The sequence below is a fragment of the Rhizophagus irregularis genome, chromosome 16 (genome assembly GCF_026210795.1).
Source record: "Rhizophagus irregularis chromosome 16, complete sequence".
NCBI classification, from domain to species: domain Eukaryota; kingdom Fungi; phylum Glomeromycota; class Glomeromycetes; order Glomerales; family Glomeraceae; genus Rhizophagus; species Rhizophagus irregularis.
In genome coordinates this window covers 859,939-872,208 of record NC_089444.1, presented here as the reverse complement: position 1 = coordinate 872,208, position 12,270 = coordinate 859,939, and the positions used below count along the sequence as shown (strand labels likewise).

The 12,270-nt window shown below is 25.4% G+C and overlaps 2 protein-coding genes across 2 annotated transcripts; one reads left to right on the top strand and one right to left on the bottom strand.

The window, feature by feature from the left end:
* Nucleotides 1-660: 660 nt before the first annotated feature.
* On the bottom strand, nt 661-2,063 carry OCT59_007964 (uncharacterized protein; the record flags this gene model as incomplete). Its single annotated transcript, XM_066142146.1, has 5 exons — nt 661-722; nt 816-866; nt 941-981; nt 1,089-1,100; nt 1,942-2,063. 5 exons carry the CDS (start codon nt 2,061-2,063, stop codon nt 661-663), a joined length of 288 nt encoding a protein of 95 aa, XP_065999054.1.
* A 737-nt stretch (nt 2,064-2,800) lies between these two features.
* On the top strand, nt 2,801-9,905 carry OCT59_007963 (uncharacterized protein; the record flags this gene model as incomplete). The annotated part of the gene is made up of 22 exons (XM_066142145.1): nt 2,801-3,067; nt 3,304-3,771; nt 3,838-3,965; nt 4,128-4,284; nt 4,351-4,481; nt 4,644-4,761; nt 4,864-4,982; nt 5,159-5,315; nt 5,382-5,497; nt 5,675-5,831; nt 5,896-6,138; nt 6,202-6,348; nt 6,414-6,546; nt 6,733-6,854; nt 6,925-7,052; nt 7,215-7,374; nt 7,440-7,895; nt 7,961-8,100; nt 8,254-8,416; nt 8,491-8,638; nt 8,813-8,961; nt 9,039-9,905. The coding sequence occupies 22 exons, from the start codon at nt 2,801-2,803 to the stop codon at nt 9,903-9,905; spliced, it is 4,674 nt and encodes a 1,557-aa protein (XP_065999053.1).
* Nucleotides 9,906-12,270: the final 2,365 nt, after the last annotated feature.

Here is a 12,270-nt window from a genome sequence, read left to right as displayed (position 1 = left end):
TCTTGTAAACTTTGAATAAAATTGGGATATAAAAGAAATTCATACATTATTGACATTTTTTCTTCCTTTTTTTTGCTGAATTTTTGTAGTCTTACTGAGAAAAAAAGTTTGATAAGTCCAGACTAATACCACCAATGTAAGCAAAGCTCGTGTGTAACCCACTAGAAAACTTATTGCGTAACCAAATAAATTCCTCCCAGACTACCGAAGGGTGGAAAGAAGGGAAATCGAAAAACTAAAAAAAATGAAATAAGAAATAAAAGCATTATCCTAAGGTGCTCTGACCTGGTTTTCTCCCAATATCTAATGAATTTTATGAAAGCATCTGCCCTATAAAAAAATTGGGATACGTTTTTTATAAAGTTTTTATACGATTTTTTTCCTTAGAAATAACGTATCATAATAGGATACGGAAAAATGCACAATTCCGTATCACTAAAAATATGGTTTGGATACGGAATTTGCACGGAATTCATATGGAATTTACATGATTTGATCACTGATTTTATCACGAAATTTATACGATTTGGTCACTGAATTTACTATTTGTATTACAGTTTACTATAATTATATTTACATAAATCTAATTTTACTTTATTAAATTAAATAAAAAATAAAAAATAAACAAAATACAAATACATTATGAAAATTCCCTCCTTATTAAAACCACCTATTGCAACCAAAATTATCTATAAGTTCAGGTTCATTTGGAGTCAAACAACCTAAAAAAACAAAAAAAAGAAACATAAGAATGTCTAGCTTAATTGGAAACAAAACCCCCCCCTTCATATAGTATCTGCAATCGTCCAAGTCACCAAAGGTCAGCATTCCTACAAAAAAAGAAAGAGAACTCCAGAATGTCTGACCTACATAAATGAAAAGAATTATGAAGCATCTGATGAAAAAGAAACCAAAACAACAAAATAAATCCAAAACTGACCTACAAAAAAAGAAGACTCTGAAGCAACAAACTGAAACAACCTACAAAAAGAAAAGAATCTAAACCCAACTTACAAAAAAAAAAAGAAAATTTGAACTGACCTAAAAAAAGAAAAAAATCCTAAACAATCCTACAAAAAGGAAAGGACTTCCAAACTGATCTACAAAAAAGAAAAAAGAAACTGAATCTTCTCACAAAAAAAAATCTGCTGGCCTATGAAATAAAAAAAGGGATATATAAATAAAAAAGAAAGGGGAATAAAAAATAAATCAAAAAAAAATATTTTTTTAAAAAGAGGGTAACGAAGTTAGGAAAGTTAAAAAAAATTTTTTTTTTTAAAGGGAGGACGTCAAAGTTAGAAAAATAAAAATTTTTTTATAAAGAAGAAATAGAAATAGAAAGAAGAAAATTTTTTTTTAAAAAAAGAAGAGTGGGAATAGTGGGAATAAAAGAATAAAATCAAAAAAAATTTTTTTTTTAAGGGAGTGATGAAAAAAAAATTTTTTTTTAAAGGAAAGTGATGAAAAAAAAAATTTTTAAAGTGAGGTACGAAAAAAAAAATTTTTTTTTAAAAGGGGGGTGATGAAAAAAGAAGAAAAATTTAGAAAAAATAACAAAAATAAGACAAGAGAAAAGAGAAGGAAGGGAAAGACAGAAAAGAAGATCGGAAGATCAAACTCATCAAAGTAAAGGGTTTATATAAAAAACAAAAAACGTATCATAACAAAACAATAAACAATCACGTGATCTCGTGTTATGATACGAGATTTTTGTAAAATTATTTTCTAAAAATATTAAGTTTATAAATTCCGTATACATTCCGTATGATTAATTTTTTCCGTATACATTTCTTATACATTAGTTTTTTTAAAAAATGTTCAAAAATGAATTGCTTATTAAATATACGGAATTTGTATACGGAATCTATAGAAACGTACATAAAATGTATACAAAATGTTTCCTTTCCGTATACATATTTCTTATAGGGCTGCGAAAGATACCTTTGTTTCCTTACGAGAGTGTTTGCTCTTAGATTAGTCTCTTGAATCTGAGTTTTTGAAAATTTCTTCTTTTCACGACTAACATAACAGGATGCTAACTTTACATTATGCCCACATGACATGCAAAATCTTCTTGTGAGTTTAAATAAATCTTTTAGTGTCATCTGATGACAAACTTCTAATTTTGGTCTTATAAAATCTTTGTTGGTCAAGTTGAGAGTAGCTAAAAGAATATCTGAAGTAATATCTTTATGTTATATGGATTCGCATGGTCACGCTTACGTTACTTGCGATCCTTGAGCTTCCAATACCAAATATTCATAACATAATCTCTGCTAGCGCAGTAAGCACTTTATCTTGGGACAAAGATGCTGGTATGTCGTACACAGTCAGGGTACGGACTCGAACCTTACATAAAAAAGTAACAAACAATACAGCGCAAATGAGCCAATAATGCGCAGATCCTTCCTTTTTTGGATAATGCCAGGCGGCATTGCAATTCTGGCCTTGATGATTCGTAGAGCTAATACGGCAGATCGTGTCCTTGTATAACATCATCAGTTTAATATGCAGTAATGATAGTCCCGTTAAATTCCGTTGATCTTCATTGCTTTGAAATGTTATTGGTTCCATTGGCGTTACTGTAATCACTTATTATTGGCACCTATAATTTTGTCATTCTGAAAGTTGCATCTCGAATTCCCAATGATTCATCAATTATAATCAATTATGATTACGCCTATTCTCGTATTCTCGGGCTGTAATTTTTCCGGTTTTGTATTTATTGGCGTAAATTTACTAATCGAAATTTTTTTAGTTTAAGAATTTCAAAATAATATTAAGGCTTAAACCATGCAAAATGGAAAATTTAGAAAAAAATTCTAGAAGTTGGACCAGTGGGAACAATAAAATTGATGGTTTTATTCGAGAAATGCAATTAGAAATTAATGACCCAAGTGATACTATATTTAAATGGGTGCCATATAATCAGTTTAGTAACATTAAAAAGATTGGTAATGGTGATTTTGCAATAGCAAAATGGAAGTGTAACCAGAACGATGTGACTGTTAATTTAAAATATTTAAATAACTCACAAAGTATCACAACCTATGAATTACGTAATGAGGTATGAATTCTTTTATGTAAATTCTAATTTTTAAAATACTTTTTTTTCAAGAGAATAACTGCAATTAACCAGGGAGAAAATTAACTGATAGGTAGAATTACATAATTCCTAGTCAAGCATCAAAACTGAATTGTACCAGAATTAACATAATTCCTTACCCAGTTGATTTCCCCCGGTTAAGATTAGCAACACTCCTTTTTAATACATTAATACTTTTTTGGTTTAATTAATACTAGGCTAGACAATACTCAATTAGAAGTAGTAGTAATTACTACAATATTTGTAAAATATACGGAGTATCTCAAAATCCTTATACAAAAGATTATATTTTTGTTCTTCAAGATGGATATTGTAAAGGATGTGGTGAAAAGTATGAAAAAATATTCTATAAATGGTGTAAATCATGCCAAATAAAATACTTAAAAGAAAATTTCAAAAATTGGACTAGTGAAAATGAAAAAATTGATGAATTTATTCAAGAAATGCAATTAAAAATTAATAACCCAAAAGATATAATATTTGAATGGATATCATATGATCAATTTAGTGATATTAAGAAAATAAGCAATATAATATATTCAGCATTATGGAATGATGGCCAATTGAAATATAATCGAAACAAAAAAGAATGGACAAGAGTACAAGTTGAAATTAACTTGAAGCTATTTAATTCACAAAATACAGTTGACGAATTTCTAAATAAGGTATGAAAATTTTATATACAATTTAAGTAATTGTTATTTCAAATATTAATTTTGTCATTAATATAGGTTGTAGAATATAAAAATGATAATTTTAAGATATATGGAATATCTCAAAATCCTGATACAAAGAATTATATTTTTGTTCTTCAAGATAGATATTGTGAAGAGTGTGGTGAAAAGTACACAGAAATATTGTATAAATGGTGCAATCCATGTCAAATAAAAAATTTAAAAGAAAATTTCAAAAATTGGACCAGTGGAAATGAAAAAATTGATAATTTTATTCAAGAAATGCAATTGAAAATAAATAACCCAAAAGATATAATATTTGAATGGATATCATATAACCAATTTAGTGATATTAAGAAAATAAGCAATACAATATATTCAGCATTATGGAATAATGACCAATTGAAACATGATCGAAACAAAAAAGAGTGGATAAGAGTACAAGTTGAGATTAATTTGAAACTATTTAATTCACAAAATACAATTGATGAATTTCTTAATAAGGTATGAAAATTTTAAATACAATTTAAGTAATTGTTATTTTAAATATTAATCTTGTCATTAAAATAGGTTGTAGAATACAAAAATGACAATTTTAAAATATATGGAATATCTCAAAATCTTGATACTAAGGATTATATATTGGTTCTTCAAACTGGATACCATTGTGATGAATGTGGTGAAAAGAATACAGAAACATCGTATAAATGGTGCAAACCATGTCAAATAAAAAATTTAAAAGAAAATTTCAAAAATTGGACTAGTGGAAATGAAAAAATTGATAATTTTATTCAAGAAATGCAATTAAAAATAAATAACCCAAAAGATATAATATTTGAATGGATATCATATGATCAATTTAGTGATATTAAGGAAACAAATATCACAATATATTCAGCATTATGGAATGATGGCAAATTGAAATATGATCAGAACAAAAAAGAATGGATAAGAGTACAAGTTGAGATTAATTTGAACCATGTAATTCACAAATTACAATTGATGAATTTCTTAATAAGGTATAAATTTTAAATATAATTTAAGTAAATATTATTTTTAATATTAATTTTGTTATTAAAATAGGTTTTAGAATATAAAAGTGATAATAATTTTGAAGTATATGGAATATCTCAGAATCCTGATACAAATGATTATATATTGGTTCTTCAAGATGGATACTATTGCAAAGAATGTGTTGAAAAGTATACAAATATAATCCTTAAATGGTGCAAATCATGTCAAATAAAAAATTTAAATGAAAGTTTAAAAATTGGGCTAGTAGAAATGAAAAAACTGATATTAATTTTATTCAAGAAATGTTAAAAGTAAATCGTTCACGTGATATAATATTCGAATGGATATTATATAATCAATTTAGTGTTATTAAGGAAATAAGTAATACAATATATTTAGCATTATGGAATGATAGCCAATTGAAATATGATCGAAACAAAAAAGAATGGACAAGAGTACAAGTTGAAATTAACTTGAAGCTATTTAATTCACAAAATACAGTTGACGAATTTCTTAATAAGGTATGAAGATTTTATATACAATTTAAGTAATTGTTATTTTAAATATTAATTTTGTCATTAATATAGGTTGTTGAATATAAAAATTATAATTTTAAAATATATGGTATATCTCAAAATCCTGATACAAAGGATTATATATTAATTCTTCAAACTGGATACCATTGTGATGAATGCGGTGAAAAGTATACAGTAATATCGTATAAATGGTGTAAACCATGCCAAATAAAAAATTTAAAAGAAAATTTCAAAAATTGGACTAGTGGAAATGAAAAAATTGATAATTTTATTCAAGAAATGCAATTAAAAGTAAATCGTCCACGTGATATAATATTTGAATGTATATCATATAATCAATTTAGTGATATTAAGGAAATAAGTAATACAATATATTTAGCATTATGGAATGATGGCCAATTGAAATATGATCAGAACAGAAAAGAATGGATAAGAGTGCAAGTTGAGATTAATTTGAAACTATTTAATTCACAAAATACAGATGATGAATTTCTTAATAAGGTATAAAAATTTTGAATACAATTTAAGTAAATATTATTTAAATATTAATTTTATTATTAAATAGGTTGTGGAATATAAAAATAATGATAATGTTGAAATATATGGAATATCTCAAAATCCATATACAAAGGATTATATATTAGTTCTTCAAACTGGATTCCATTGTGAAAAGTGTGGTGAAAAGTATACGGATACATGGTATAAATGGTGCAAACCATGTCAAATAAAGAATTCAAAAGAAAATTTTAAAAATTGGACTAGTGGAAATGAAAAAATTGATAATTTTATTCAAGAAATGCAATTAAAAGTAAATCATCCACGTGATACAATATTTGAATGGATATCATATAACCAATTTATTGATATTAAGGAAATAAGTAATACAATATATTTAGCATTATGGAATGATGGCCAATTGGAATATGATCAGAACAAAAAAGAGTGGACAAGAGTACAAGTTGAGATTAATTTGAAACTATTTAATTCACAAAATATAATTGATGAATTTCTTAATAAGGTATGAATGGTTTAAATACAATTAAAATAATTATTATTTTGATATTAATTTTGCTATTAATATAGTTAAAAGCATGTAAAAATGAATTGTATGGAATATCTCAAAATTCTGATACAAAAGATTATATTTTAGTTTTTCAATGTGGATACTATTGTAAAGAATGTGGCGAAAAGTACACAGAAATATGGGATAAATGGTGTAAGCCATGTCAAATAAAGTATCTAAAGGAAACTTTTATAAAGTGGACTAGTGAAAATGAAAAAATTGATAATTTTATTCAAGAAATGCAATTAAAAGTAAATCATTCATATGATATAATATTTGAATGGATACCTTATAATCAGTTTAGCAGTATTAAAAAAATAAGTAACTCAATATATTCAGCATTATGGAAAACTGGACCATTGAAATATGATCAGAATAAAAAGGAACGGACAAGAGTCCAAATTGAGGTTAACTTAAAATTATATAATTTACAAAATACAATTGATGAATTTCTTAATAAGGTATGAAAAATTTAAGAATAATTTAAATAGTACATATTACTTAGTTATTAATTATTTTGCTATTAAATAGGTTAGAGTATATGAAAGTGATAAAAATTTTGAAATATATGGAATATCCCAAAATCCTGACACAAAGGATTATATTTTGATTCTTGAAGATGGACATTGTAGATGTAGTGAGATGTATACAGATATAAGGTATAAATGGTGTAAACCATGTCAAATAAAGAATTTAAAAGAAAATTTCAGAAATTGGACTAGTGAAGATGAAAAAATTGATAATTTTATTCAAGAAATGCAATTAAAAATCAATTACCCAAAAGATATAATATTTGAATGGATACCATATGATCAGTTTAGTGATGCTAAGAAAATAAGCAATGCAGTTTATTCAGCATTATGGAAAGATAGTCCATTGAAATATAATCAGAATAAAAAAGAGTGGGTAAGAATACAATTTAAAGAAGTTATTTTAAAACTATGTAATTCACAGTATATGATTGATGAATTTCTTAATAAGGTATGAACGTTTTAAATATACTAATCTATATATATCTTAAATATTAATTTTTTCTATTAAAATAGATTAAAGTATATGAAAATGATAAAATTTTTGAAATATATAGAATATCTCAAGATTCAGATACAAAAGATTATATTATGGTTCTTCAAAAGAAATATGACAGAAGGTACTGTGAAAAATGCATTGAAAAGATAGAACATAAATGGTGTAAACTATGTCAAATAAAATATTTAGAAGAAAATTTCAAAAATTGGACCAGTAAAAATGAAATAATTGATAATTTTATTCAAGAAATGCAATTGAAAGTCAATAACCCAAAAGATTCAGTATTTGAATGGATATCATATGATCAATCTAATAATATTAAAATAATAAATAAAACTGTATATTCAGCATTATGGAAAGATGGCCCACTGAAATATAATTTGAGTGAAAAGAAGTGGGCAAGAGTACAAGCTAAAGAAGTTACTTTGAAACTATGTGATTCACAAAATATAATTAATAATTTTCTGAATAAGGTATGAAAGTTTTAAGTATAATTTAGATAAATACAATTTTTAATATTAATTTTGTTATTAAACAGATTATAGTATATAGAAGTGATGAAAATTTTGAAATATATGGAATATCTCAAAATCCTGATACAAAAGATTATGTCTTGGTTTCTCAAGATGGATATTGTGAAGAATGTGATGAGAAATATACAGAAATACAGAATAAATGGTGCAAGTCATGTCAAATAAAGAATTTAAAAGAAAATTTTAAAAATTGGACTAGTGGAAATGAAAAAACTGATAATTTTATTCAAGAAATGCAATTAAAAGTAAATTGTTCAAGTGATATAATATTTGAATGGATATCATATGATCAATTTAGTAGTATTAAGGAAGTAAACAATACAATATATTCAGCATTATGGAATGATGGCCCATTGGAATATGAGTCAAATAAAAAGAAATGGGTAAGAGTGCAAACTAGCAAAGAAGTTACTTTGAAATTATGTAACTCAAAAAATACGATTAATGGTTTTCTAAATAAGGTATGATTTTACGAAAGTTTCTAATTTCTATAAATCTAACTTAATACTCTTTTAATGTAATTAAAATTGTTTAGGTGAAAATATACAATAACTATTTCAAAATACATGGAATAACTCAAAAGCCCGATTCCAAAGATTATGTTATGGTTCTTAAGAATAATCATAAAGGATATGTTGGAAGTTATTGTGAGATATGTATCGAAGAATATACAGACATAAAATGTAAATGGTGTAAATCATGTCAAATTGATTATTTAAGAAAAAATTTTACAAATTGGAGTGGGAATGAAAAAATTGATGAATTTATTCAAGCAATGCAATTAAAAATTAATAACCCAAATGTTATAGTATTTGAATGGATACCGTATAATCAATTTAAGGCTATTAAAATAATAGGTAAAGGTGGATTTGCTACAGTATATTCAGCGAAATGGAAAAATGGTCCATTGCATTATGATAAAGAATGGAAAAGAGGGCCGTATAAAAAAGTTGCTTTAAAATTGTTAAATAAATCACATGATATAATTGACGAAATTTTAAAAGAGGTATGTGATTATGTTATATCATGTTATTAAATATATGACTTATAAGTATATTAACAACTAAGCTCTTATCTTGGTAGATTAAAGCATATTCAATGAATAAATGTGGTAGTAACATTGTTAAAATATATGGAATATCTCAAGATCTGAAAACAAAGAATTATATTATAGTTCTTCAATATGCAGAAGGTGGAAATTTTAATGATTGGATAAATAAATGTTATAAACATTTTGACTGGAATAATAAATTACGAACACTATATAATATTATTATTGGTTTAAATGAAATTCATCAAAAACAGATGGTTCATCGTGATTTTCACACAGGAAATATATTATTTGAATATGGATATGTTAACCGATATAATGATACGTATATTTCAGATATGGGATTATGTGGAGAAATTGGTAGTGTAGACAAATCCAAAATTTACGGAGTAATGCCTTACGTAGCTCCAGAAGTGTTAAGAGGAAAATCTTACACCAAAGCAGCAGATATATACAGTTTTGGTATGATTATGTATTTTGTAGCAACCGGAAGACAACCTTTCTTTGATCATGCTCATGATAAAGTATTGGCATTAGGTATATGTAATGGAATCAGACCTAAATTAAATGAATTAGAAGCACCAAAATGTTACGTTGAATTAATGGAAAGGTGTTGGGATTCGGTTCCAGACAATAGACCAAATGCTATTGAAATAGAAAATATTATTTACTCGTATAATTTTGGTTTAAACAGTGAAATTAAAAAGCAATTTAAAGAAGCAGAAGAATACAGAAAAGTAAATATTTCATCTATTTCATCTATTGAAATTAACCAATCAACAACACATCCACAAGCTAGTAATATATCTCGATTATTAAACCCTTTTACAAAAGACCTTTCGAAATGCGATAATAATGATGATCATTCCGAATGTTTAGACTGTTCAATTGCTGATTAAACTGATTTCAATGTACATTATACTATAGATTTCATTTAGTTAAGTTTTATCCTAATTTATTTTGATATAGACTAAGAACTGTGTTCGTGTCCTTTTTTTTTAAAAAAAATAGTAAATTTCTTTATTATATTTTTTTTTCGGTTGATTACTATGACCAATATATAGTAAATATGGGCTATTAAAAATAAAAAAAAAATTTACACTCTTATTATCTATATATTATTTTAGTATATTTATTGGATAATTACATGTTTTAGTTCAACACTGATTTATAGAGTATATGTAAAAATTGTTTTTTTACATCAATAAAATCAGTTTGTAATTGAGCAAAATCATCAAAATTAATATTTCGAAATGTTACGTTAAATGGTGTAATTATGTTGACCTTAATTAGTAATTTTTATAAAAATTTAATTTTACGTTTTGTAACAAGTAAATTTAATTTTGTTGGGATCGTTGTCCCACTAGGACCCAAAAATATATATATAGGGGTCAGGTGATGAAAAAAATTTTTTACTATGAGCTGTACGCATTTTTTCAGGGCCGGAATTATGATAATGTCAGTCGGTAACTATAATAGGAAATAAAATTCTGACTGGCATTATCAAAAATTATCTAAAAAAGGAGAGATTTTCATGATTTTTGTTAGTTCAAAATACGCAAACTCAAACCTGAATTTATATATATTTCTGGGTCCTGATCCACTGCTTTTGTATTTTCTATATATATATATATATATATATATATATATAAATAATTAAAAATAAAGAAATAGAATCAATTTTTTTAAATTTTTAATTAATGGTATTGCGAAACGTAAGAGTGCAATGTAACCAACATTTTGTAACGTTTGCCTATAATGTACCATTTTATAATAACAATATTTATTTAAAACGATAGGGAAATTTCCACTGACCATAAGGAAATTTCACTTCTTCCTTACAAAAATATAAAAAAAAATTGAATACGTACAATGATAATGACAAAATCTATCATAGCTTTATTAAGCATTTTAATGTTTTATGTCTTGCAAGTAGTATTTGCACAAAATTATATTTTAAAGGGTGGGTCTTATTACAACAAAAAAAAAAGCAGCAGTAAAAGTTAATAACACTGGATTTTATCCCGATCTTATTGTTCGTGATGGACAAAGTGTTGTTTGGTGTATGTATTAATTTGTCTTTTACTAATATTATATTTTCATATTTTTCATGAATAACAAAATTAAATCTTGTACTTTAGTGTGGGAAGAAGTTGGAGATCATACAGTTACAAACAATGCAGGATCTTTTGGAGATTGTAATGATAACCCAAGTCATAAGTTTTTGACCGAAGCATAAGCGTAGTGCAGTAGGACACCTTCATTTCATGTATTTAAACTGTTTCCAGAGAGTGCTGATACATGACATAATTTAATTTTTACAGATCCAAATAATTTTACAAAACAACTTCGCCCAAATGCCATGCATGACATAATTTAATTTTTATTTCTTTATATTAACGATAGATGAAAATGGGCTTTATGAAGGTGACGTAATCAATGCGGACCGTTCAAATACGACTCATCAAACAACGTATTTTATTATAAATGCATTAGCGAAAACAAAATATATCGATTAATTTAACAAAAAAACTTTTCATTAATACTTAGTTGTTATGGTGGCATGTTTGGTATTATTAAAATTATTAAAAAGAAAAGGCAATAACAAAATAAGCAGTAATTATATTATTATATGCCATTTTATTGTAATTAAATTTATTTTGTTTGTATGATGATTTTTTTTTTTGGATTCGTCATGATAATAAAATGTACGAAATTTCGAAAAATAATGTAATCTACTAATTTTACGTTCGTTCACTAGTTAATTAAATTACCGTAAACCCTATTTTTAAAAACGAAAGTTGTGATAAAAATGCCGATAGATCGTTGCGTAGGTTTTCTAGAAAGTAGAAAATCTTTACTATATTATTAATAAGAAGGTTGATAATTTAATGTATTATACAAATAATGCGTTTATTTAAATAATATTTATTCATACTCACCTCTCATAATGTTTGTAAAATTCTAATGAATTTTATCTAAATCATTACTCGTAAGGGTGAATTGTAGACATTTTTGAACAGCTTGAACAAATTTCTCCCATCCTTTTAAATATCTATATTTTATTATTTTAAAATTTCTACAATTATAAACAAAAAAAATACTATAACTTACTTAGCTAGTAATTTATTCAATAAAAACGGAATAGCACTTATATGTTTCAGAAGAAGAATAAATATAATCACTGCGAAACTAGTACAAATTTAGTATATATATTGCATATATATTAAAATTACAAAATCTTTTTTTCCGTATAAAATTAAT